Consider the following 26,020-nt stretch of genomic DNA (forward strand, 5'->3'; position numbering starts at 1 on the left):
GTCTGAGCTGACCAGTACGTTTGTCAGACTCTTTTCTACCAGGCAGCGGGCTGGGGTCCGGTGGTTTAGCCTAAAAGGATGCAATGCCTACTCCCAGGGATCTCCCACTCGGCCCAGCAGGCACCCAGTGTTCTGTGTGCTGCTGGCCGTTGTTAGGTGTGTACAGGTGGGTCAGAGGCGAGCCTGAGCTGACACCTGATTTGTGGGGTTTGTCAGGTAGGTCAGAGATGTGAGCGAGGCCCCAGGCAAGTTGTGTGTTTTTCTTCTTAAAATTATGAAGTAGTATAAGCATACAGATAAGCACAAAGGACAGCCTAACAATATTCATGATCCCCTTCACCCAGAATGAACAAATGCTTACGTTTTGTTTTTTTAACCTTAGATCTTTTTTCCCCTTCATTAAAAAACAAAAAATCACCATTACTCTGGATTTAATTCACTATGTAAGAAATAATTGTCTTCAGGAATCCTGAGTTTGTCCTGGGGTGGCCAGGAGAATACCAGTCTGCGGAAATACTGGGTTTTGGGCCCTGTTTCCCGGTGGTACATGCTTTCCCAAGGCCTCCAGTCAGTGCATTGAATCCATGGTCACATGCTTCTGAGTGTTCTGGGCTATGAGGAGAAAGCCACTCTCGCAGGTAATGAAGTACCCCTTAGCTGAATTGTAGAAAGTTCCAGAATTTCCTGTCATGCAAAAAATTGGGCCTGGGGACATCTTTTGATTTCTTGTTCATAGTTAGGTGATTACTGAAGGCTTCTGGACTGATTGGCAGTTTCCCTTTCCCTCTCAGATCCCCATCATTAGTGAACTTCTTTTCCTTTTTCTTAACGTGCCTCTGGAACTTTGCACATGCTGTTGCCTCTGCCTGAATTTCCTCCCTTTAATTATTACCTAGCTGATGCCTCATCCTTTAGGTCTCTGCTTAAATGTCACTGTCCAGGGAAGGCCTTCCTGAGTCCCCCAGTTATTTAAACAGTCCCATTAGCCCCCCATGTTTTGGTCTTGTATTGACTTGCTCTGTGACTCCCCTCTGTAAGGCTGGGGACTGGGTGTGCCACCTTCACTGCTGTTTCTTCTTCAATAGCCCCCCGATAGTTACTTGAGAGGTGAATGAAGGGGATTCCACAGGCGTTATTGGCCGTCACACTGATGGTTGAGGAACACACCACCTTGCTCATGCACCCCTAGTACGGGAGAACCCGGTGGCAGGAGGGCTCCATGAGGAGCAGCATTCCGTGTTGGAGATGGTTGCCAGGCTTTGACAGCGGGCTCTGCGGCTTACTCACCCTGACCCTTGGGCAAGTTCTTCTCTCTTTACGCCTCAATATCCTCTTCTGTGAAATGGGGAGTACCCGTGAGGCCTCACAGGTTGTTGTGTAGATTAAATGGGTAGCATAGGTGAGAGGCTTGGTGCCTGCGCCAGGGCCCGGCACATGGCTGTATGTCCTGAGGCCTTGCTGATAAACCTGCAAGTTCACACCATACACTGCAGCTTATAATCCTCCCTCTCCCACGCCCTCCATGTGGTGAGTTTTAAATGAGAGCTCCTGAGCAGAGAATAGCAAAGCCACAATGGCCATGCTGTTGCTGGACTATGAGACTTGCTGTCCACGGGTGTTGAAGCCTAGAAATCAATTGTCCCCTCTGCTAAATCACAAATTATGGTAGATTGGGGGTACTTCTGAAGTCAAAATTATGAGTGTCAAGTGTCTGTTGTTTGTTGCATTGTAAGGAGCAAAGTTTGAAATGGAGGTCTAAGTGTGAATATGAGAATGCACACCATTCTGAGGTGTATAAACGCGTGTGTGTTTTTGTGGCAAACTTCAGAGCTGGCCACAGTCTGTGTCACAGTAGCACATTTGAATGGGTCTTACAGTTTCTCTGCTTCATGATTACTTAACAAAAGTCATTAGAACTGATCTTTATTCCCTTGAGTGAACATTGCTTCTTGCCATGAAATTCCATTATCATGAGGTTGTTAACAGCAAAGATATTTCCTTGTCTTGGAGGGTGAATCACTGGAAAAAAGCCTCGATGAGATCTCTCCTCTGTCTCTCTGTCTCTTTTACTCATTTAACTGGCAGTACTTACTGAGTACCTTCTCTGCCCCAGGCCCTGTGCCAGACACCAGAGAAACTGAGATAAATGACACGGTCTCCACCCTAAAGGACCCCAGAGACTAGCGATTATAACAAATTCTGTACAGTAAAAATGCTGTTTTAGGAATGCTTCCTTTAGGTCATGTAGCAGCTGCTTTCTGAAATAAAAAGGTTTATTTTATGGCATTTGCATCGTGAGCAGAGAGACAAGAATGGGCTTAAAGCCACGAGGAGCAGTTGTGGAACAGAAATTGCAATATACAGTCTGACAAGGATTTTCGTGCGCTCCTCTTCCTGAGAGATTGCCTCATCCAGCCCACGCTGCGGCCTGGGCAGCGTGTCCCCAGACACAGCCTCTGCTCGCAGGCCTCCAGTGGTAGGCATCCTCTTCCATCTTGGAACAGTTTTAGGAAAGCAAAGGGTGTTAATATTAGTTGGGTTCCTTCACGACTATGTGCCAGACACCGTCTTAGCTTTTCTGCAGATATTGTCCCCTTTGATCCTAAAAACAAAACACAGGCACAACTGTTTGTAGGGAATGATGTTTTCTCCATTTTGCAGGTGAAGGCTACTGAGGCTCAGAGAGGTTAGGTAACTTGCCTAAGGTCATGCAGCTAGGCAGTGGCAGAGCCAGAGTTTGCAACCAGGTCTGTTGGATTTCAAAGATGCGTTTTCCCACTACATTCTGCTGCCTCTTAAGTATTCCAGCAACTTCTTATATCCAGCCGAGCTTTCCCCGGACTGCAGGCAGAGGAGTCTGTGATTGAGGACAGAAGCTTTGGACTCAGGCCTGAGCTTGGAGCCTCACAACAAGCATATTAGACATCTTTCTGGGGAAACTGAGGCTCTGGGACAGTAAGGCACTTGCCTCAGCCTGTGCAGCCAGCAAATGGCAAAGCTGGGTGTGATCCTTCTTCTCTTCGGCTCCACAGCTGTATATTCTGCAGCGCCACTCCACCTCTCAAACAAATTTGGCCCCAAATCTGGGGATTTAAACTCGCTGTAAGGAAATGTTTCCTGGCAGGGTTGTGAGTCAGTGAAACAGCTCACCATGGGGGGACATCATGGCGTCTCCTGGAGACTGGTAGACACAGAAATGGGAAGACTCATCTGTCGTGGATTTTCAATTACTGGTCCTTAATGTTACTACCCTCCTTCCCAGTATTTATCAGACCTTCACGGACTTCTGGGCTGGGCTGGGTGCTGTGCTAGGCACTGAGAATGTGAAGATAAATGGCCAGTCCCTGCTATGAAGCAGCTGGCAGTCCAGTGAGGGAGAGAGGAATCCAAATCACTAATCGTTGTGTAAATAAATAAGTGAAGTGTCATTCCTGCGTTAGCACCAGCGCATGCTCTGTTTGTCGCGGGGGATATGTATAAGGTGCTGTGGCAGCACAGAGAGGAGTGATTGTTTGCATAGTCTGAAAATGGGCTCTCAGAAGAAGGAGAATTAGATCTGGGTGTTGAAGGATGAATAGGAGTTCCTTGAGTAGGAGTAAAGTACAGGGCTGAGCATATTCCAGGAGGAGAGAACACGTGCAAAAGCATGGAGGCAGAGACAACCCGGTGTGTACAGGGAATTATGGTCAACTTAGTGGGGAATCTCCAGAGGTGGTGCCTGGGCACGTTCCTGAAAAGGTTGCCTGGAACTAGACTATGGAGGGTCTCATGCTGTGAGAGGGAGCTTGGATTTAATCCTCAGGCTATTGATGCATTTTAGGTGGGGGCTGTTGGTTATCACAGTTAAACTCACTTTTGAGAACAGTCACTCTGAGAAAGAGGATAGATTGAGAGGTAAGAGGGAAAGAGTAGAGTCCGAGGGGCTTGTTAGGAGGCCCTTGTGGTGGTCTCTGCCTGGTGGTGGCTGTGAGGAAGGACAGAGCTGGTATTTCAGCAAAGGAGATACTGACTTAAATGTGTTTGATTTTCAGACTCTGAAATTTACCAGCCCGATGACCTTGCCATCTCACCAACATGCAAAGAGAATCCTCCTAAGAATTTTCCACATCCAACTTCAGGAGCTACTCACTTGAGCTCTGAGTGTCAGCTTTCCACTCAAGGCAGTGTGATTGGGACCTATCAGTCTGAGAACGTCGACACCACAAATGATACAGAAAACTTAAAACAGAAAATCTGTGACTTGGAAGCCGAGCTCGAGGGCTGCCGGAATTTCATATTTCAGCTTCAAAAACACTCCCAGTGCAGTGAGGCCATTATCACAGTTTTGTGTGGGACCGAAGGGGCCCAGGATGGCTTGAACAAGCTCAAGGGCAGTACTGACGAAGAAGAAATGACCTTTTCAAGGTTGCACCAAGTACGTTATGTGAAACACTTGCAGATCCTCCATTCGCTGGCCCCAGAGAGGGTCGACAGCAGGATGCTGGAGAACCTCAGGCGGCAGCTGGTGGAACAGGAGTATGAGCTGCAGAAGGAGCAGAATCTGAACATGGAGCTTTTCAGTGAAATCCATAACCTGCAGAATAAGTTCAGAGATCTCTCACCCTCAAGGTACATCCCCGCTCTTCCTCCTCCCACTGTTTAAGCTTGCAGTTCCCCCGTGTGGCTGCTAGGTCAGTGTCCACGAACTGAAAGAGAATGCTGCTCTGGGATGGGATGGGGTGTGTACTGGGGAAAGCTTGATGGTGGGGTTGAGACAGCTAGGCCTGCAGAGAAGTGAAATGTGAGGCTATGAAGAACAGTGGCTGCGCACATTCTAGTCTCGCGTCCTCTGAAGTTGGCAGAGCAGAGTTTGCCCTCCTGACTTCGGGGACTCAAGGTAAAGGTTTTATACCAGTCCCTTGGTGAGTTATAGTATGTTTGCTGAATGGCACTGTTTACTCTTGGACCCCATTATTGGCTTTTACTGTGCTGTGGGACTGACACTGATGTCGTAGGCAGGGTGGGAAGGATATAAATATTTTCCGTATATTTACCCTTTAAGGTCATCTTAGAGAAATAAGCCTGTGTTGAAAGAGAAGAATTCTGAGGTCATGAAGTTATAGTTTATGGACATTGATATATTCTGTTTTGCTTGATGAGATATGGCAAAAATTGGATCATTTGTAAAGTTGGCCTTTGTTCGTCACTAATTTGAGACAGACACCTACTTCTGAATTGTCAGGAGCCAGAGTGAATTTTTCAAGACTTCTCCAACAGTGAAATCGAAGGACGCTTGTATTTAGTGAAAGGTGATTGTGTCACACCCCTGGTTAGGCACTTTCCTTATTTAATCCTCAACATCACCCGAGAGCGAGTTTTTTGTGGATGAGGAAATTGAGCCTCAGAGAGTTACTGTGTCTGAGAAGATTCGCAGAACTGGTCAGAGCCATTGCCAGGGTTCAGGCTCTCCTCACCCCACTCGTGTTCTTCTCATCGGGTAAACTGGCCCCCACCTTCAGTACTGGTGTCACATGATATGAATGTGTGTCCTTGGAGTCAAAGGTGGTCACCAGTCCCTCTTACTGTCATCATTTCGGGGAAGGGGAAACACGTTGAACTGAAAGGTCAGCGTCTTTGCCAAGCTACTCTGGAGCCAGGTTACTGCTGCCACCATTTATAGGAGCCCCGTTTTCCTTACCTCGTGGTTTTCTCAGTGCCTGCTCATATCTGTGGGCTCATGCGGGGAAGGACGGTGTTGGCGTTGGAGGCAGTATTGTGTAATAGAGCGTGAGAGCTGTGTTTCAGTCCGAAATCTTCACCATTTAACCAACTTTGCCATCTTTGAGGGTCAGTTCCCTCTTCTGTAAATGGGGAGGTTCATACATTTGTGGAAAGATTAGGAAGATCAGATAACTTAGAAAAAACACCAAATTCAGCGAGTGACAGGTCCTGGAGTCTCCTAAGTGTAGTGAGGATTATGATTATTCCCTGGCCCCTCGGCTGAGAGGAGAGAGTCCTGTTTTTGTTTTCCTGCCTTTACAGTTTCTTTTTGTTCTTCATGAGAATTTGTGGTGCGTCACCTGACCCTTGGGGCACTTCTTTCTATAGTTCGGAATAGTATTTTGAAGAATATATGGAAACTAATTGTTCTTCTGAGTCCTTGCCAATCTGTACTTTAACTGGGGGCTTCATAAGGTTAAAAATATTGCAGAAGAACCTTTCTTCCAGCACTTGTTGGCTGTTTTGAAATCGAAGAAGGAGTGACCTTGTACAGTTTCAATTTTTCTAAGAGTATATGTGCTTGTACAGCTGCAGGCTTTGGAAGATTGTGCTCTGTCATTTTTCCAATTAGTGTTAAGGTCACAGAAATTCAATTCTAAAATGGTACAAGCATTTTCTTTTCCCCCTTTTATCAGATATGATTCGTTAGTTCAGTCCCAAGCCAGGGAGCTGTCCTTTCAACGACAGCAGATTAAGGATAGCCATGGCATCTGTGTCATTTATCGTCAACATATGAACACCATGATTAAGGCATTCGAGGAGCTGCTGCAGGCCAGCGACGTGGACTACTGCGTGGCTGCGGGTTTCCAGGAGCAGCTGAATCAATGTGCTCAGTTCCTCGAGAAGTTGGAAAAACTGTTTCTTAACGGTAAGTGGGGCGAGGGACTGTGAGTCCTAAGACATGTCACTGATTGATCCAGGACTTCTGGGAGCGGCCCAGGGGGAACAGACTCCTTGGCTTTACTTACCGTATGCCCCTCTGCTCTGATGAGGTGACAGCAGAGCCACACTGGCTGCTGGTCCTTCCAGCCACTGCTTCCAAGTGGTTGGTGGTCTGCACTGTTCTAAACCAGGGGTCCAGGGGTCCAGTGTGGAAGCCTCAGGGGCCGGGCTGGTGAGGCACACAGTGAAGCCAGCCCAGAAGTGCTGCCCCTTAGCACCTGCCATGTGGTTGCTGGTTCCTCTGAATTTTCAAGAGAAGATGGAAGTCTAGGGGTTTTCTTGGTAAAAACTCATGAATTTTAAATGTTGGCAACAACAAACAAAAAACCCAAAACATTTTTTAGTTAAAAAATATATTCAAGGATCAGAGGTGGTTAGGGGAAGGATGAAAGGGAATTTTTGCTGCGTGCTGGGTACTTTAATAAATGTCACTGTGTTACAAATGTTTTTTAAAGAATAATTTGCAATTTTTCAAGAGTACAACAAAGAACTCCCATATATCCTTCGTGCAGCTTTATCACTTAGTATTTTGCCACATTTACTTTATCATTCTCTATCTATACTCTCTCTCGCTCTCGCTCTCCCTCTCTCTCGCTCTCTCTCTCGCTCTCTCTCGCTCTCTCTCTCTCATATTATCTTTCCTAACCCTATGAGAGTGGATTGACGATATCATGTCCCTTTTGCCCTAGATACTTCAGTGTGTAGTTCCTCAGACAAGGACTGTCTTACATAACCACAGTACGATGATCAAAATCAGGAAATAGTATTTTCTAACACATAGTCTGTAGTCAAATTTCACTAATTGATTCAACCCACTGTTTCTCTCTCTAGCAGTGGGAACCCTGGCTCTCACAGCATCAATGTATCTGCTCATTTGTTCAAATCTATCATACACACAAATAGTTCCAGAATTGGAACCCATACCACTGTGAAAAACAAAACCTACTAAGAGTTTGAGATTTGTTCGCAGTTTGTTGTTTTTAGGCAAAGGGTATATAGTCAGGTATTGAATTTAAAAGTTATTTGGTTTCATTCTACTTACTGATTTGAAATACACTTAGATTTATTTATTTCTGTTTGTATTCAATTTTAGGTTCTCCCTTGTCCTTATTGATTTAAGTTTTTGAATATGAAAAACATTAAGGTGGTTCCAAAGTTAAAACTTTCATCGGTTTAAATTATCTCTATTTTTGTCCCTCTCCATTATGTCCATTAGTGTTACTTTCTAGTCCCCCTTTCTCTCTCAAAGCCACTGGAATTGGGCTTTCAGACATTCCAGCCTCTCCACTGAAGCGGCATTTGCCTGTGTCACTGGAAAGTTCCACTTTGCTAAATCCACTGATCAGTATTCCGACTGCATCTTGCTCACACTCTCAGCGGTGTTGGGTATGGTCCACCCCCGCCTCTTGGGGGAAATCCCTTCCTCCCTTGGCTTCTAAGAGGACACCAATCAAAGTCAGTTCTCCTCCCGCCTCACTCGTGCCTCTTTGAAGTTCTCCCTTCACCATGTGTTCCAAACCTGACCAATTTTCACCCCTCACTGCCACCATGGCTCCATGTGCCACTGTCACCTCACCCAGGTTAGTGTGGTCCTCTCCTCCCTGCTTTCTGCTCTCCCACCCTTGTCCCACTACGGTCCATTTCCACACGATAGTTGTAAGCGAGGTCATGGCCCTTCTCTGCTCGAAATCAAAGCCTTTCCTTTGTGAGTTGTAAGAGTTCAGTTAAAAGTGGACGCGAAGCCTTGGCTCAGTGCTTGGTGCTAGCCTCTTGTGCCCTGGGTGCTTGCTGGTGTGTGCACTTGTGAGCTGGGGCCTTCATCCTTGGGACAGCCTGCTTTGCATGAGGAACTCAGCCTTAACAGAGGAAAGTCAGTTGCTCAAAGTCACAACTGACTTGCTGGAACCAAGATTTGACCTCAGTTCTTCTGTCTGCATCCGTACAAAACAGATGGTTCATGTGCACTTTAATTCCAGGAGAGAACGTGGGATAGTTTGGCCTTTTGGGCCCAAGGAATGTTTGTTCCTAATTTTTTAAAGAGCCCAGTACTGGTTTTTTGTTGTTTTTTTTTAAGATTTTATTTTTCCTTTTGCTCCTCAAAGCCCCCTGGTACATGGTTGTGTATAGTTTTAGTCGTGGATCCTTCTAGTTGTGGTGTGTGGGTCGCTGCCTCAGCATGGCCTGATGAGTGGTGCCATGTCCCGATCAAGGATCCAAACTGGCGAAACCTTGGGCCGCCGAAGTGGAGTGCGTGAACTCAGCCATGGGGCCAGTCCCCCAGTACTGGTTCTTAGTACTAGTTCCCCAGGACCTTTGAGAGCTAGGACATGGGAGCACTGACTTTTCCCAGCTTTGTGAAATCCACTTTGTTGTGGCTAAGGTTTTCCAAATAAGCTAGTTTTCATTTTGTTATTGGAGAAATGACTGGGTCCTCCAGAAAGAGCTGTATCCCCGAGGCGTTTTCTCTCTCTTTTCTTCCTGCAAGCCCTGAGCCTTGGCCCTGGGAAGTGGGAGGCTGAGAGAGTGCTCTGGCACCAGCTGCCCTCCCTCCCTCCCTCCCTCTACCACCACCCCCTGGATTTATTTTTTAGTTACTTACCTTGACAAGCCCAAGGAGATCTCACTTCTTGTTTCCTGTGGGTTCTGGAAGCAGAAGCTTTTCAGGCTTAGCAGACAACGCAAACAGAGAACTTTATTGTCTTCTACAAAAGGCATAAAGTCTTAGAGAATAAAATGTAACAGAGGTGGGTCTCTCTTTGATGCTGTTTAAGGGGTCTGGCTCCTGAATTATGAAATGAGCTTCTCATAAAGTGATTTTTATATTCGAGGCAGTTGCATAGCATGAGTTCTTAAAAATTTTAAATATAGCCTTTTTTTTATTAATACAAAGCAGTACGTGTTTATTGTGGAATAACAGATAAGCAAATACTCCTTTAATTGCATCATTTATACAGCAAAACATGAACACCCTGGAGTTTATACTTATAAACTTTTTTTTATACGTATGTGTATTTTTTGTGGAAGTAGGACTATTTGCAACCTCTCCCTTTGTTCAATTATAGATAATAAATACTAAACTACTTTGTAAGTTTAAAGGCTGCAGAGCATTCTTTTGTATGGATGTACCATAATTATTTAATCACTCTGCATTGGATGGACATTTAGGTTGATTCCAGTTTGGGGCTATTATAAAGAACACCATATTGGGATCTTTGTGCATATCCTTGCTATTTCTTTAATAATATTTAATTAATAGTGTGGTTTCTTAATACTTGTAAAGATTAGAGCTGGGATTTTCTGGGGAGAGAGTCTATAACTTTTAGATTCTTAAAGTGGGTTGGGACCCAAAGTGGATCAAGAACTGGTGTCACAGTCCCGGGTTTTCCACCACACCCTTGTTCCTGGTGCCTCCTGAGACCGGTAGCATAAATCATGAATGCAGTGTTGTCTTCAGGTGTTTTTGAGTGAGCACTGGGAAAGTACAAAGAGGACTGTGAAATAGTTCTTTCCGCCATGAGCTCAGCACAGGTGTCAGGGTTTAGCCACATGAATAGAAGACAGCTGCTGGATCCCTCCCCCTGGCTCTCCTTTGCCTGCAAGGATGAAGCTAAAACATTCCTTTCCTTCAAGGCCTTCCACTTGAAAGGTCTGCCTTTTCCAGCCCACTACCCTTTAGATAATAATGAGGATGATAACGATGATGACGAGGGAGAAGCAATGAGAAAGGCTGTCTTTATCCAGTGCATACTGTATGCCGGTTCTCAGCCAATGCATGTTCTCAGCCAATGAAGAGGTACTATTTGTTATCCTCATTTAATAAACAAGGAGCAGAGAGCCATTCATTCATTTGCTCAAGGTCACACAGAAAGTGGCAGAGTCTGGCTTCGAGCCCAACTAGTTTGCTTTCACAGCCTAACCTCCTGACCACCATGAAGCCGTGCTTCTCACGCTCCTGTCAAGTCGGGTGTCCTGGTCAAATGATTCTGTGGGCCTGGCCTCACACTTCCCCAATTCTGGGATTTTGTTCAAGCCAGTCTCTTTTCTAGAAGACTTTTACTCTCTCTCCACTTGTAGAAATTCTGCCCACCCTCCAGGAGACTTTCTATGTTCACCCCAAGTAAAAGCAAATCCATTCGTTTTCTTTATTTCTGGGTTGTTGGTGGCTTGCGTGTGCCAGTCGCTTCTGGCCTTGAGATGGAGATGATGTGCTAGGGTGGAAAGAAGAGAACCTTCGGAGCCAGACAGACCGGAGGTCAAATCCCAGCTTTGACAGTTTACCTACTCCGTTAGGGGTCCGGGTTCCTCTGTGAGGTTATAGCACCTGTCTGCATTACAGAGTTATTTGTGAGGATTCAGTGAGATTATTTAAAGTGTGCCGTGTCCTGCCTGGCCAGTAGTGGGCGTTCAGGAGGTGACAGCAGGGATGTTGTGGGCATGTTTTATTTCTTCAGAGCATAAGCTCCCGGAATATGGGGACCATGTCTTGTCCTGGCCTCCTGACCTAGGAAAGGGCTGGACATGTAACGCCCCGTCAGGATTTGATGACAGTTTATGGTTTTATTGGTATGGACCTTATTCTAGGGTACCTTTTGGTTAAATGTCCTCTGACTGTCTGGCACACATAGTGTGAGCTTGGAGAGAGGCCCCTCTGAGCTCTGAAGGGAAGGCTTCCAGGAGGACAGGGTATTGGAGCTCAACCTTCCATCCTGGGAGGAGTCATAGACATTGGGGAGGGAAGGTATTTTAGGAGCTGTAAGGGGGCGTGCAAGTTATGGTTAGCATGCTGAGCCAGGCTGTCAGATAAAACGGAGGATGCTTCCTCCTGAGATCCCTGGGCTCTGCCCTCCACGTAGCCCCTTAGCTGCTGCTTTTCTGTATAAAATAGCGGTTCTTTCCTGCCTGAAAGAGATGTTCCAGGCTGGATCGTGTTTGTTTCCCCTGTGTGCCCTCCCACAGCACCCCAGGCTGCCCCTTGTCACAGCGCTGTAGTGTAATTGTCTTTTGGGTCCATTATCCCCACTCAGTTGTGAACTCATTGAGGCCAGGATGGCCCCTCATTCGTTTCTGTATCCTCAGTGTCTGGCACAACCACTTGGGAAGAGCACTGTAAATATTCAATACGAATTACTAGTGAGATGGAAAGGAAGAAACGTTTGGGTCATGTAGGAGATGCCAGGCTATGATATTTGAACTTAATTCTGTACAATTGATGGATTTTGAGCTAGGGAGTACTATTTCAAAAGAGGCTTCTTAAATGGTGGCAGTGTCTAGGACGGACCAGTGAGGAGAGGAGAGTGAAGATGGGTCGACCAGTGACAAGTCTATCCTGCATAATAATTCTCTTGCTTGTTCACATATGGATTGGAGGACTCGATGTCTTGTTATTTGAAAAGGTGACGTTCCCCCACTGCCACCTACTACTCAGCTTTTGGGTGTAGCAATAAGATTTGCCTGAAAGATGGGAGCAGCATTTTCATGACATGCTTCCTAAGCATTTGGAATAGCCTGACAGATGGGACCCTGTCACCTGTGTGAAGGCAGTTTCCACCAAGAAACTCAGTGCATCACTTGTAATGATCTCCCTATGAATCCCACAGTAAGAATTTGTCATTTGGTTTTAAAGAACGCTCTTATGATGGAGGAATGGGTGGAATACACTTGTTGTTAAGTCATTATAAGCGCCCCAAAGGATGAAACCCATGCTTCTGGTGGCATCAGGGCACGGCCTTCTGTGGTCATGGATTTTGTTAGGGATTAAGGAGAGGTTTTTTGATGGTTCTAAGATGGTTAGGAGTCGAATGCGCAAAGCCTGCCCCAGACCAAGGGTACCCTGCCCTGTGAAGTTTCCGAGGAGTCTAGCTGTGCTCCTAAAGAACATGGCATATGTGAGGCAGGATGTCATGTGATTGTTTGCCTGCCTAGTATATGTAGAACTCCTAAACCCTTTGGAAGGCTGGACTAGGGCAGATGGCCCATCCTCAGGGTCTGTAGGGCCAAAAATCTTACCATCAGTGGAATGTTGCTGAGCCGCCCTGTGCAGGTGTGAGATGAAAAATTCTGACTGAGTTGTTCTGTTAGCGTGCAGTTGTCCCTGCCTGTTCGTGGTAGTCTGCAGTCTGGGACTTCCAGTCAAAGTCTTGGAAATTGACCCAATCACATGTAGATTTCCCCCCTTGAGAAGGAATGTTCAGGACAGAAATGTGGAGCTCTTGAGAGCATCCACTGTGGTAGAGTCCTGTCAACCTTCCCCCTACCTTTTGGGGAGCCAAAATATCACACCATTTTTGGTTAGGATGTAACCTAGAGGATCACGACATAGATTTGTGGTTGAGCTAGCCATAGCAGTATCTCCATCTCCCTTATTTACCTGGAACGTGCAGCAAGGTAGGTAAGAGTGTGAATTGGGCAGAGTGAGAGAGAAACATTAAACCTGGATTTCCACTTCTTACTGTAAACTGGGGATCCTAACACTGTGTCTGTGTGATTGTTGTGAGTCCTAAAGGAGATGGTGGATGTTAGAGAATTGTCCTCAGGGCTGGCAGCTGATGGGGCCTGTCTGACTCTTTCCCGGTGCCGGACATCACCCACAGTGGCAGGTGACTTTCAAGACCTTGCATGTTGCACTGACTCTTGGTGCCCAGTAGCCGGCCTGGTGGGGTGGAGAGGGAGCCCTGGCAGCAGCTCCATCCGGCCTTGGAAGTTCGTGGCTGGGAACCACAAGACATGAAGCAAATGTGCGAGTCTCCAGTGATCTTTTCCTCTGCGTTGTGGTGTTTGAGAACTTTTCCTTTTAGGAGTTGTTTTGAAAATGGTATGTGTGGGTGCAGTTTAATTATAGTCTCATTTTTCAAGTACAGCTATAGAAGGGTTTGTTTTTTTCTTTAGCCATGCGTTAGTTTCTTCAAAGAGCTCATGCCAGTCTGCAATTTCCAGAGTTCTGAAGTATTTTTGAAATAAAGTTGTTAGTCTCTTTGAAATCTAGGCTTGCATGCTTCCTTTCAAACAGCGATGATGACATGCGGGAGAGAGCAGAGCATCTTTTGCCCGTCTACATTCTGAACTTTATTTTGTTTTCTTTTGTTATTTCTTTTAGTTATCCCCCTTACTGCAGACACTGGCTTTTCAGCAGTACTCATATACTCCTTTCCCTGGTAATCCCACTTCTGAGAGTCTTTCCTAAGGAAGTAATTTAAATGCAGATAAAGCTGTATGTACAAAGATGTTTATTTTATTTATTTATGAAAGTGAAAAATTGAAGATGACCTAAATGTCAAACTGGCTAAAACTGTGGTTCATGCATGCCTCCAATAGAACATTAATGTAGTCATTAAAAACTATGTTCCTAAGGCAAATTTAGTAAGAAAAATGCTTCCAATAAAATATGAAGTGAAAAAATTAAGTCACAATACAGGATCATCCATGCCAAATGCTTGGAGAAAAGAAAGAAGGCAATCCAATAGCATGTCTGTAGCGGCTACCCAGAGGATGGTGATTTCTTGTTTCTGTGCCCATTTCCTGTAATAGGCATGTATTTTGTTAGTTTCAGCGTTTTAGAGAAGGAAAAAGAACCTGCACCCAGGAGTGCCTTTTTGATTGCGTCTTAGGTTTGGTGCCGTCACCTTCCTACTGGAACTAGGGCCAGAGTGGTGATGAAGGAGGAGTCTGTCGTCTGCATCGCCTTCTTGGGAATCCTACTTTAAGTATCCGGGATTGTTGTAAAGAGTCTTTAAACAAAAGGAACAGTGCCTCTGCAAATGTACGAGCAAGAAATTATTAGGGAACACTTTGTTTTTGTTTTTAATATTTTCCTTCTTCTTGATGTTATTTCTGCTTTCAGGAAAATCAGTTGGAGTGGAAAGGAGCACCCAGAATGAACTGATGGAGAGGTGAGTGTGTACCATTTGGTGAGAAGACTCTGGGTTAGGTGTGTCTGCCGGCTTTTTGAGTATTCTGGTTCCCTCCTGTTGTATAATTTCCTGCTTTTTGTAAATAAAGCATAAACACCGATGAAACTGACAATGGCCATACAAAACCGAGAGTTCATGCTGTGCATCCCGCAGCCTTCCTTCGGTTGTTGTAGTTGATTCGTGGCGTTTCTCTGTCGGCTGATTTGACCCAGAAGACACATTCCTCCTGTTGGCTCCTGGGTGCCTGCAGGATGAATTCCAGACTCCTTAGCCGGACGTTCGAGGCCCTTCTCAGTCTGACCCCTCTTTCTTTCCCATCATGTACCCCGTGCTTCAGTCTAATCTGACTTCTGATTGTTCTGCAGACCGTGTCTGTACACAGGCTGAACACTCTGCCTTCTTCCTCTTGTGGTGTGAAATCCTTCAGAGTCAGTTCACATGGAAATGAACCTGGCTGTCCCTGACACCCCCATCTCTTCACTACATCCCTGGATCAGTCATTCTTCCTGTAGCACTTGGCACAGAATTACATTACAGCACTTACCACGTGGTATTCTAATACTTTCTGTATTTATCTTTCAAACTTCCTCGAAAGAGGAAAGGAGCTAGCATTAACTGGGTATTGGCGTGTCAGCTGCTGCCCTAGACATTCATATTCGTTATTTCTGACCGTACAAGGTGAGCGTTATTGTTCTCATTGTGGGGTGAGGAGCCTGAGGGTCAGAGGTGCACAAGTGCCGTCAAGAGGCAGAGCTGGGATTTGAACTTGAACCTGTTGTCCTCCAGTGCCTGGGCTCTTATTGTTACTCCACCTTGCTGTTTGAGGGCAAAGACTGTGTCTTGAATATCTCTACACTTGATTCAGCCCCAACCAACTGGCATATAGTTGGAATTCAAAAAGTGTTCATGGAATAAATGGATTGTATACTTTCCTCGCTTGCCTCACAGCCAGCAGGGAATGTCAAGGTCTCCCCCTCCTCTGTTTACTTGCTAAAGGTTTTGACTGTTGTTAGTGCTGTCAGTATTTCCCTCCTCTTTGGAGCTGTGGCCATGTGGGTTCCTGGGGGTAAAGAAATAGAGGCCAGTCTCGGGTGCAGAATTTTAGATTTTATTGGCATCACGAAGGCCATGAGCATCATTAGAGCAAGCAGGCAGGGAGGTATCAGAGCTCACTGGAGGATATTTTAGCCAGGGCCCCTGTAAGTTTGGAAGAAATACTCCTCTCCCACTGCAGTATTTTCAAAGATCCCTCCCAGTTCAACCCTCCACTGCCATCCTTATAATAATGGATCGCATCCCATTGACGGGCTGTGGACAGGACAAGGAAGGCCACCCAGAGGGGAGACAGTCTTAGCTGAGATCTAAAGGATGGGAGTCGAGGGATGGGGGTTGTTGGGAGAAAGTCCATGCTCGAGGCAAAAGAGACGTGGCCCCTTTGAGCAGCGTGGCTGGTGCATGGAATGTGAGCATCAAGGCTGGAGAGGCAGGCAGGGCGGCGCTGGGCTGGTCCTCACATACTGTGTTAAGAGTCTCAATTCTGTTCTACGGGAAGAGAGGAGACTTGGAGGGAGGGTAAGCTGGGACCGGGCTTGATCTGGTTTGCTTGGAGGACAGGCTGGAGGGAGGCGGGGAGCCCCCTTCAGCCCTCCTCAGGTGTGTGTCACCCTTCCCGTTTCAGACAGGTTTGTTTCTTTCCTTCTGTTCTCCCTTTTTCAGCTGTAGGCTTAGCGCTCACATAGGTCACTCCTAAGTTAATTAAATGGGTACCCTTGGCCCATTCCTCACTTTTGCAAGGCAGTGCAAGTCTGCACATCCATCACGCTGTCTGAGCGAAGTTGCATCTGGTGTTTACCTGTTAACGAACGCATTGCAGCTTCGGAGTCCTTTGCTCTTGTCTCAGCTCGTGAATAATGAGACAAGAAGTAATAGGAAAAAGTGGGAGAAAAAAGAGCTTAAATTAAGGAGCTTATCTATAATGGAGATTCACGGTACCGTTTCACAGAGTTCAGGGTGTTTTTCCTCATGGTTTAGGTAGTCCTTGGGAAATACAAGTTAATAACCAGATGATTGCCGGAATAATGATATTGGGACCTGCCTGGGGACTGTGAGGGTTTTGAAGTTTTTAAACCCACAAGGCTACTTCATGGGTTTGGGTTGGCCTCTCACATTCTCCTGGGGTCTTGGAGCCAGACAAAACTGGGTTCAAATGTGAGCTCCGCCACTTAGGAGCTGTGAGACAGCAGGTGATTTATGATGGTCTGCAGTCTCCCCAACTCTGAATGAGGACAGTTATCCCTCCCTCAGAGGGTTGTCCCAAGTAAGACAGTACGTCTACAATGCAGGGCCAGACCCGGCATTTGGTGAACAGCTGCCGCTGATTCCTGCCCTCTCAGGGTTGCTCTTCTATAAGCCAGATGGTGGCTCCCCCTTCTTCATCGGCTCCAAACTCAAGCCCACTGAGCCTTTTTTTTTTCTTTTGAGTAAGATTAGCCCTGAGCTAACTGCTGCCAATCCTTCTCTTTTTGCTGAGGAAGGCTGGCCCTGAGCTAGCATCCATGCCCATCTTCCTCTACTTTATATGTGGGATGCCTACCACAGCATGGCTTTTGCCAAGCGGTGCCATGTCCACACCCAGGATCTGAACCGGTGAAACCCGGTCCGCTGAGAAGTGGAACGTGTGAACTTAACCTCTGCACCACTGGGCCGGCCCCCACTGAGCCTTTTTTGTTTTTAGACTGTCCTTGCTAAAAAATGCTCTAGGGAAACAAAGGGGCTCCAAAACCAAGTTATACATATGGGGACATTACAAAGGGCCAAATAGTCTTATGTGTTCTTAAGTCATGGTCCTGCTTGGAGTCTTAGTATGGAACGTGATTTCTCTTTCAATCCCAACGGTCAAGGCTTGAGGAAGACAGCCTACCCTACCAGCACGTTCTGCCTGAATCTCCTGAGCCTTCAGCCTCTCACGCATTGTCCGATTGTGAAATATCCGAAAAGTCCTCCTTCTCACGAGACCAGAAGCCAGACAGCGAGACGGAGAAGGCGTCAGTTATGGCGAACGCTTTTTCTCAAGGTAAGCTGAGCTTTGCAGAGTGTTTTAAACATAGCCACGGTTTCCTGGGTTAAACAGTCGTTTGCCATGTTGCCTCAGTAAGCAGAGTGTAGTGATATTCGAATGTTTCTCCCGTGAAAGGAGATCCTGTGAGGGCCAAAGCTGGTCATTCAGAGTGCATTTGTCACTGGGGAAAGCCGTGGTTGTTAACAGTGTTGGTGATGGGGGAAAAGTCACTTTTATTTTTAATGATGACTTCTTATAGGGCTGGTCATTCCCTTGCTCTTCTGACAGTGGCAGGCTGGGAAGCATTGAGGTCATGCATCAGTTCCAAGTCTGGTTCACTGTTTGTTTCAAACTCTTTCTAAGGCAGGGTCACTTTGAAGACCCTTGCTTTGAATTGTACAGATGCCCAAGAGGACCCAACCCCCTGTTTTGGTATTTTGTCATTCTGTAAATCTGCTGTGTTTCTCTTTAGTGTGACCCTTGGCCCTTAGGATCAGGCCCTTGTCCTGTCTCTGACCATCGAGCCATGGGCTCAGTTGGCAGAATCAGCCTCCCAAGGCCCCACGTGCCCCTGAGCTCCCCTTTACCTCTTCTGTCTTTGCAGTCTTGATTACCTCCTGTTGGGGTATTAGGTAGGGCTTAGTGTTTATAATTCAGTGCATTTTGGAAGTTCAAAGGAAAGTATAGACCAGAATAGATAGACCAGGGATCAGCAAACTTTTCTTTACTAAAAGACCAGCTAGTAAATATTTTAGGCTTTGCGGAGCATGTAGTCTTCATCGCAATTACTCAATCCCGCTGTTGCGGCAAAAGCAGCCATAGACGATATGTAAATGAGTGTGGCTATGTGCCAATAAAACTTTATTTACCAAAACAGGTGGTGGGCAGATTTGATCCAGGAGCCTTAGTTTTCTGACTCCTGATGTATGCTCTGAACCTCAGCTGACATCCTCTGGTCTCTCCTTTCTTCCACTGGGTTCTTTGCAAGGCACCAGAGCACAAATCAGACACTGGCACCTCCTTGCTAAAAGCTCTTTGTTGACACTTGATCACATAAAAAATGATTTTTGAAAATTTTAAATTTTTTTTTCCCTAGCAACAGGTGAAACTTTACGTGGGGGTCCAATATGTAAAAGAGATATGAGTGGAACCTTTGTCCCCATAGGGGCTTCTGAGCTCCTCTAGGACACTCAGGCCCAGAGGAGCACAGTTTGAAAACACCTAGAGCATGAAGTGCACATCTTTGATGTGGCTCAGGTGTCGGCTGGGGCCCCGCTGCAGCCAGCGCAGCTAGATTAGATTGGCTTTCTTCAGATTTCTGGCTGTATCCCTTTGATTTCTGTGAGTTTCTGTGTACTTAGTTTCTCTCGGTTATTTCTGGCTTTACAATCTGCCTTCTAATTTAGGTCGGACCATGAATTGTTTTCCTATCCCTAAGTGCCACCTTCTTCTGCACTGTGTCAGTCTGGCCCTGAGCTCAGTCCCTTTCCAAGAGCCCCCGAGACCACTCCCACAAGGCCCTTGTGGGAGGAGCACCCTTGACCTGGGATTTGAAGAGCCAGGGGGGGTGGGGTTATGATCAGCTAGCCAGATCATCTACCCTGGGAAATTTGAGATTCCCCCGTCTTTCAAACCCTCTGCTGTGGGAGTGGCACTTCCCTCTGCCTCCTCTTGCTGCCCTGTTTTCTTCTACTCGCCACCCTGTCCGCCACCCAGCTTTGGTTTATTTCCAGTGTAGAAGGATTTAGGCGTCTCTCTCGTTTCTTGTTCCTCTGGGGACCCGTGACCTTGGGCTTATCATGACCTCCTAGTGGGTGACCAGGCACTGTCCTGAGGAGGGCAGTGCTCTCCAGAGCCAGTCTGATGAACCCACTGTTAGCTTTGTCGGTTTATTTCTCTGCAGACTTTTAGTCTCTGCATCTGTTTTTCCTTTTGTCATGTTTATAATCTGAGTAGAGAGATAATTTAGTATTTTTCCTCTTTTCACTTACCATTATATCATAAGCTTTCTGACGTGTTGTTACCTAACATCGTTTTCGGTGGCTTCAGACGAGTTGCTCGAATGGCTGGGCTGCGTTTTTCCTTATGTTCCCCTGTTGCTGAACATTAAGTCATTTCTAAAATTTCACAATTATGAACAGTGCCGCAGGGAATATCTTTGAACGTGGAGCTTTCCCCTTATTGGGGGCATTTTCTTAACCTATATTCTTTTTTTTTTTTTAAAGGTTTTAGGGGTCAGCCCCCTGGTGCAGCAGTTAAGTGCGCACATTTTGCTTTGGCGGCCTGGGGTTCGCTGGTTCGGATCCCGGGTGTGGATATGGCGCTGCTTGGCATGCCATGCTGTGGTAGGCATCCCACATATAAAGTAGAGGAAGATGGGCACGGATGTTAGCTCAGGGCCAGTCTTCCTCAGCAAAAAGAGGAGGATTGGCTGCAGTTAGCTCAGGGCTAATCTTCCTCAAAATAAAAAGATTTTATTTTTCCTTTTTCTCCCCAAAGGCCCCCGGTACATAGTTGTGCATTTTTAGTTGTGGGTCCTTCTAGTTGTGGCATGTGGGATGCCGCCTTAGCATGGCTTGATGAGCAGTGCCATGTCCACACCCAGGATCTGAACCAGTGAAATCCTGGGCCACCGCAGTGGAGCATGCGAACTTAACCACTCGGCCACGGGGCCGGCCCCATATCATGTCTCTTTAATCTTTAACCTATATTCTATAAATTGGAACTACTAGGCAAAAGATATACACGTTGTTTTGGGTGGTTGTTTCTTACAGGATTTATGGTTTTGAAGAGTTAGCGTTCGTCAGAAGGGTAATTATTTTAAGAGGGACAGATATTTTTCTCCCATTTTGTAAAGGTGAGTGTACTGTTTCCTTCTCCTTGGTTAGGGCTGCATAATTAATAAGTGGTGTCCAATTCAACCAGGAATGTTCCTTAAGCCGCAGTGATGATTCCACCTCCTGCCAGACTCCGTAGAAGATGACTCGTACTGATGGCTGCTGAGCGTTATTGCCCTAGAAGCTGGCAGCGTGTGACGCGGATAGGCCAGCAGGGAAGGCTGCAGTCAGACCGATAAGTCCTGACTCATTCTGACCTGACTAGCCGCTGGGAGATTTGCGGGGCAGCAGGGCACGAACGGGAGGCACATTGTGGCGACGCGCTGGGAGCTGACTGCAGACAGGAGCCTCCAGTGCTGGGCTGCAGTGGGGGCCTCAGACTTTCCACTGAGTGACTTGTCGCTCTCTGGCATTAATAGGAGATAGCTGAAGGTCTGGAAATTAAGTCATCTCATAAACATTCAAATTCATGGCAAAATTACTATTTAATTAGGAAAAGATCTGTAACATTGTGCTACTTTTAAATGAAAGTCATTTTGGAGGAATTAAAACTGGGTCATAACATTAGTATAATGTTTTAAAACAAACATTACTAAGACATACTGAGTGTACCCTAATTGATGAATTAAAGACATTAGTTTTGCCTCTGGATACTTAATGTGATTATGCTTTAAACACTGATTCTAGAAACTTACTTCTAGATTGGATCTGTGCTTCCTTCTTTCTTTGTTAAAGTGAGATGTGGCAGAGGCTATACAAATGATACATGCTCATTTTAGAAAATTTGGAGAATTTATATTTTTATATATTATTAGATCTTAAGATGTAATATAGGTTTTGAAAAACAAAAAAATCTAAGGCAGCCTCTGTTAATGTTTAGGTGTATTTCCTTCTTTTGTGTATATATGTCTTTCCTGTCTACATATTTCTGAATAGGGTTGTGATTATGCTCAGTAACCTGTTTTGTGTCTATATTTTTCCATGATATTATATGATCTTCATAATGTAACTTTAATACCTGTGTAATACTGCATCATAATGAAGGTAATACATTTTATTGAATAGTTTGAGTTATTTTCTGTTGTTACTATATAGTGGTAAGCTGAATGTTGTTTTCATGCATTCTGGCAAATGGTTGTCAGCATCTCTGGTGATCTCCTTAAATAGATTCCTGGAAGTAGAATGATTTGGTGAAAGACATTGGAAAAGAACTTCAAACACTAATGATAAAAATAGTCCCCCAAAGTCGTACGCATTTATACTCACGCTAACAGGGTGTCCTCTTGAGAATGCCCTCTGTACCATTCTCACCAGCACTGTTTGGTTCTGTTCTTAAGTCTTAAATTAGTAAGTGATAAATGGATAACATATTCCTTGCAAAGAATTAGTCTTGAAAATATCTGGATTCATTATGAAGGTAGTTTAATCAACTCTCAGGCAGTTCAAGCAGACTTGAAAGAGATCTGTTAGTTTCACCATAAGGAAGATTTTAAATTAATATTTGATATTTAGAAGAATAAAGGCTCCATTAGAGTTAGCATTAAAATTGTATGGAATGTAATTTTCCATGTGATGTAAAATATCTTCCTCATGGAGGGCGGCAGAGGATTGTTACAGAACTGTGTCTGTGGGCTGTGGGCAATAGCTGGGCCTCCCGTGCCTAGGAAAGGGTTGCCAGTTGCTGACTATCTTGATACATCAGTACCATTTAGAATTTCAAGATCATTGTATAATCTATAGATTATTCAATTTGTTGCGGGCTTCAGACTTTATAATTAAAAATGCCCTCCTTCCTGTAGACTTACTGATGGAACATATACAAGAAATTCGAAGTTTGAGAAAACGTTTAGAAGAATCTATTAAAACCAATGAGAATCTACGGAGACAGCTGGAACGGCAAGGGGCTGAATTTGATAAAGGTAAGGAGGAACCTTCCCAAAGGGCGGTGCAAGCCTGTGACTGATTCATTTGTGATGCATTTGCTTGGATAAGCATTCTGTGTATTGGGAAGAGCATCGGATTCGTGGCCAGAGAGATTTCAGTTCAAATCCTGGCTTTGCTGCTTCCCTCCAGGGTGGCTGCGCTTAACCTTGCTGACTCTCAGTCACAGTGGTTTAGAGAATGGGGATGATAGTTCCCATTTTATCCTGTTGTGATGAGGATTAAGTGAGGTAAGTGAAGTGGAGTGCCCCACAGCCCCTGGGACAAAGCAGGTGCTTGGTGACTGTTAATCTCACTCATTGGAGAAATCTGCCAGCTTCTGGCATCCTGAATTGTGCTTGGCTCCTCGTTTTGGAAACTGTTGAGAAATATTTACTTTGAAATAAAACTAAGCAGTATTTTGTCTTTTCGTCCTGTAATGTATAGTAAAAGTATTAGCGTTTTAACGGTCTGGTGAATCTCACATGCCAGTCACAAGGTCGCCAGTATTCCTGTAGAACCAGTTAGCGCTAAATGGAATATTCTTCCACAAAGAGCTTAAAAATATATTTTTTTCTGATAGGTAAGACATTCACATGGTTCAAAAATTGATATCTTCATTCTATACCGTGAATACTCCCTTTTCTCCTCCCACTTTTGTTAGTTTTCTTCTGAATTCTTACAGTGTTCATGCAAGTACAAAGACATATTCTTACTGTCTCCCTCACTTACCCAAAAGGTGGAATACTTTGTATCACTATTCTGTCCCTTTTTCCATTGAACAATATGTGTTGGGTCTCCCTCCTTATTGCTCCGAGGGAGTGTCCTCATTCCTGGGAGAATGTGTCTGAGAGCAGCTGTGCGCACTGGGAAAAGCCTGAGTTTCTTTGGGAGTCTGCCTGAGCTGAGTGTGGATCCCAGCTCTTCTGTTTATTAGCTTTGTGACTTTGGGCAAGTCACCCACCTCTCCCAGTCTTCTTAATTATCTTATATAAAACAGAGTCATTGTGAGATTAGATGAGGTAATGTTAGGAATAGGGCCTTACTCAGTGCCTCACTCAACATATGGTTGTTTTCTTCATTATTAGCAGTTTTATTTTACGCTTTCATTTTGTTTAACATTATTAGTTTAACATTGCAGAGCTCTGCAATGGGCGGGGCTGCTGCTGACATTCCCATTTTTAGGGATGAGATAACTGAGTTCTGGAAAGACATACTCAATGGCAGCACTTGAATCTTTGGACCTCTAGTTCAGTTTCATTCCTCTGTAGCCATGAGCCTAGAAAAACATCTTTCCACAGTACTGTATATGCTGCCGTTTGCAAGGTAAACAGAATGGTTCCCTTTCTCTCTCTCTCTCTCCAGCCCCCATTCTGCATCCTCTCCCTCCCACTCCCAGGAAAATTGATTAATCTGAGTTATTAGTCATATCAGATGCAGGAACGAAATACACGCATGGGCCCTTCACATTCTCTCTTGGTAATGCCTGAATTAGATTCATTCTGTTTTACATTTTCCCTGGCAAATCCAATTATAGAATTATTTGGGGGCTCAAATGGCCACCAGCTACAATGGAGCAGGCAATTGCTCTGGAGAGTAATTCGCTCTGACGGGAGGGTTTACAAAAAGGCATCATGAAGTATTTACGCTGGTGGAAAGACATGCTGTTCTCACCCTGTCGTCACAGTCTCTGAAAAGACAAAGAGAGAAGAGTGGCTCCGCCCCCACTGCTGTGCAGCCTTCATCTGGGGAGCAGGTTTGAGAAAGGCATGGCTCCTCGTGATGCTGAGGCGGAATATTGTTAACAACTGTCGTCTCACGTGTTAGATCTTCCAGCTTGTCGCCAGTCACACGAGCCGATAGTGGTGGCGTTCTTTGCATCAGAAGTGGACCCCGCTAGCTCAGGCTTTGTCAGGAGCAGTTGTTTGGCCTGATTTCTCCTTTGAAAAGTGACCGCCTTAGCTGTAGTCATAGGCTTCTGTAGAATTGTTCCTGTTCATCCAGATTGCTCTTTCGTCCTATTTTGGCTCCAGGCTTCATCAGTCATATTAACACAAATGGTAATAGCAGTAACGGTACCGCCACCACCGCTGCCACCGATCACTGTTACTGAGCTAATGGAGACGTAGGGAAGTTATGTGACTTGCCTGAGGTCAAGCAGCCATTAAGAAGCCGTGGTTCAAACCCAGGTGTCTCTGAAAAGATGCCAGTTGATAGCGGAGAGTGGAGGAAGATGGTGGAGAGAGACATGTGTGAATAGAAAACTTATATGACATTGTCATAAGTGAATCATTAGCATGAGAAAGAGGGAGGGCTGTAGCATGGAAAGAGTGTGAACTTTGGCTTCTGGGGCACCTAATGTCGTACCTTCCTTATAGGGAGTTTGAATATTGCAGGTAATCATTTGTCATCTCATGTGTTAGATGCTTTCAGCTGCAGATGGCAGAATATGAGTAAAAGCTGGCATAAGCAATGGAGATTTATGTTTTCCTACATAACAAGAAATCCAGAGACAGGCAGCTCTGCACAGGTCTAATGGCTCAGTGGTAGCAGGGCTCGGGTTAGTACCTGTGAGGACTGTAGTAATTTTAAGTACCACCTCCTCCCAGGACAGTTTCCAAAGCCCCAGAAAGAAGAGGGTGGGGCTTCTCGCTGTCCTTCTCTTTTCATCCGGGTGGAAAATCTTTCCCAGAAGCTCCCGGCAGGCTTCCTGTCAAGTCTCATTGACCAGAAGTGGCGCATGACCGTGTTCTGCACCGGGGGCTGGGAAAGCAGGTGTCTGGCATTTTGGGTCTGTGGTGTAATCGACTCGGTCAGTAGGGAAGCCAGGGAGGGAAGCATCTGCCTGCCACATGTGGAAAGTGCCTTGCACACAATAGGTGCTCCCAGAGGGTCGCTGTGACATGAGCATTATGTACGGTGCACATTAGAAAGGTCAGAGGCTGGAGGGTGCTGAGGTGGGGTGTTGAGGGAGCTGTCCAGCCAGAGGAAGGGGTAGGGTTTCGGGAGATAGACCACGGTCTGGGCAGGTATTTATAGGTGAGGAAACTGATCGCAATTTGAAAGTGACCTCCAGTCCAGTCTGTCTAGCTTCAGACCCTGATCTTTTTAGAGACGCTTAAAGGCAGTGAAATTGAACTAAGAGTTGAAAGACGAGTGTGGTGGTGACCCGTGAAGGAGGTGGTAGGCATTCTAGGCAAAGGGCCTACCTCATTCTGCAAAATCAGGGAGGTCTGTGGCCACATGGTATGTTTGGGGCACAGAAGTGGCTCAGTTTGGCTGCATACAAGGGCACTAGGGTCTCGGGTGGAGAGGGAGTGGCGCGTGCCATGAGATTGGAGCTAAGGAACAGAGCTCTGAAGTTTGAGCTCATGTTTGGTTTGGTTGATGGTTGGTCTTTCACATGCATGGACTGCATTTAGGGCTGCATTAGGACTGCGTTTAGGCCGATAACCCCGTTGACAGAGTAGCAGGGAGGTCAAATGATCAGGCCTGAGCTATAGGGACAGAAGAGAGTGGGCCAGCGTCTGAGGCATCCTGGAGGAAGGGTCAGCAGCGGTGGTGGCCTGATTGGCAGTGGAAGAGAGAGGTGTTTC

At 45.7% G+C, this 26,020-nt stretch overlaps 1 protein-coding gene across 3 annotated transcripts in view; it reads left to right on the forward strand.

The window, feature by feature from the left end:
- The window catches only part of CDK5RAP2 (CDK5 regulatory subunit associated protein 2), a 172,942-nt gene that overhangs the window by 122,474 nt on the left and 24,448 nt on the right, over window positions 1-26,020 (forward strand). For all 3 annotated transcript variants that reach the window (XM_014830376.3, XM_014830375.3, XM_044778939.2), the window contains 5 exons: window positions 4,032-4,608; window positions 6,396-6,628; window positions 14,540-14,588; window positions 17,510-17,682; window positions 22,304-22,423. In XM_014830376.3, coding sequence (XP_014685862.3) covers window positions 4,032-4,608; window positions 6,396-6,628; window positions 14,540-14,588; window positions 17,510-17,682; window positions 22,304-22,423 — 1,152 coding nt within the window. The remainder of the gene's footprint in view (window positions 1-4,031; window positions 4,609-6,395; window positions 6,629-14,539; window positions 14,589-17,509; window positions 17,683-22,303; window positions 22,424-26,020) is intronic.

The sequence above is a fragment of the Equus asinus genome, chromosome 10, assembly GCF_041296235.1.
Source record: "Equus asinus isolate D_3611 breed Donkey chromosome 10, EquAss-T2T_v2, whole genome shotgun sequence".
Lineage (NCBI taxonomy): Eukaryota > Metazoa > Chordata > Mammalia > Perissodactyla > Equidae > Equus > Equus asinus.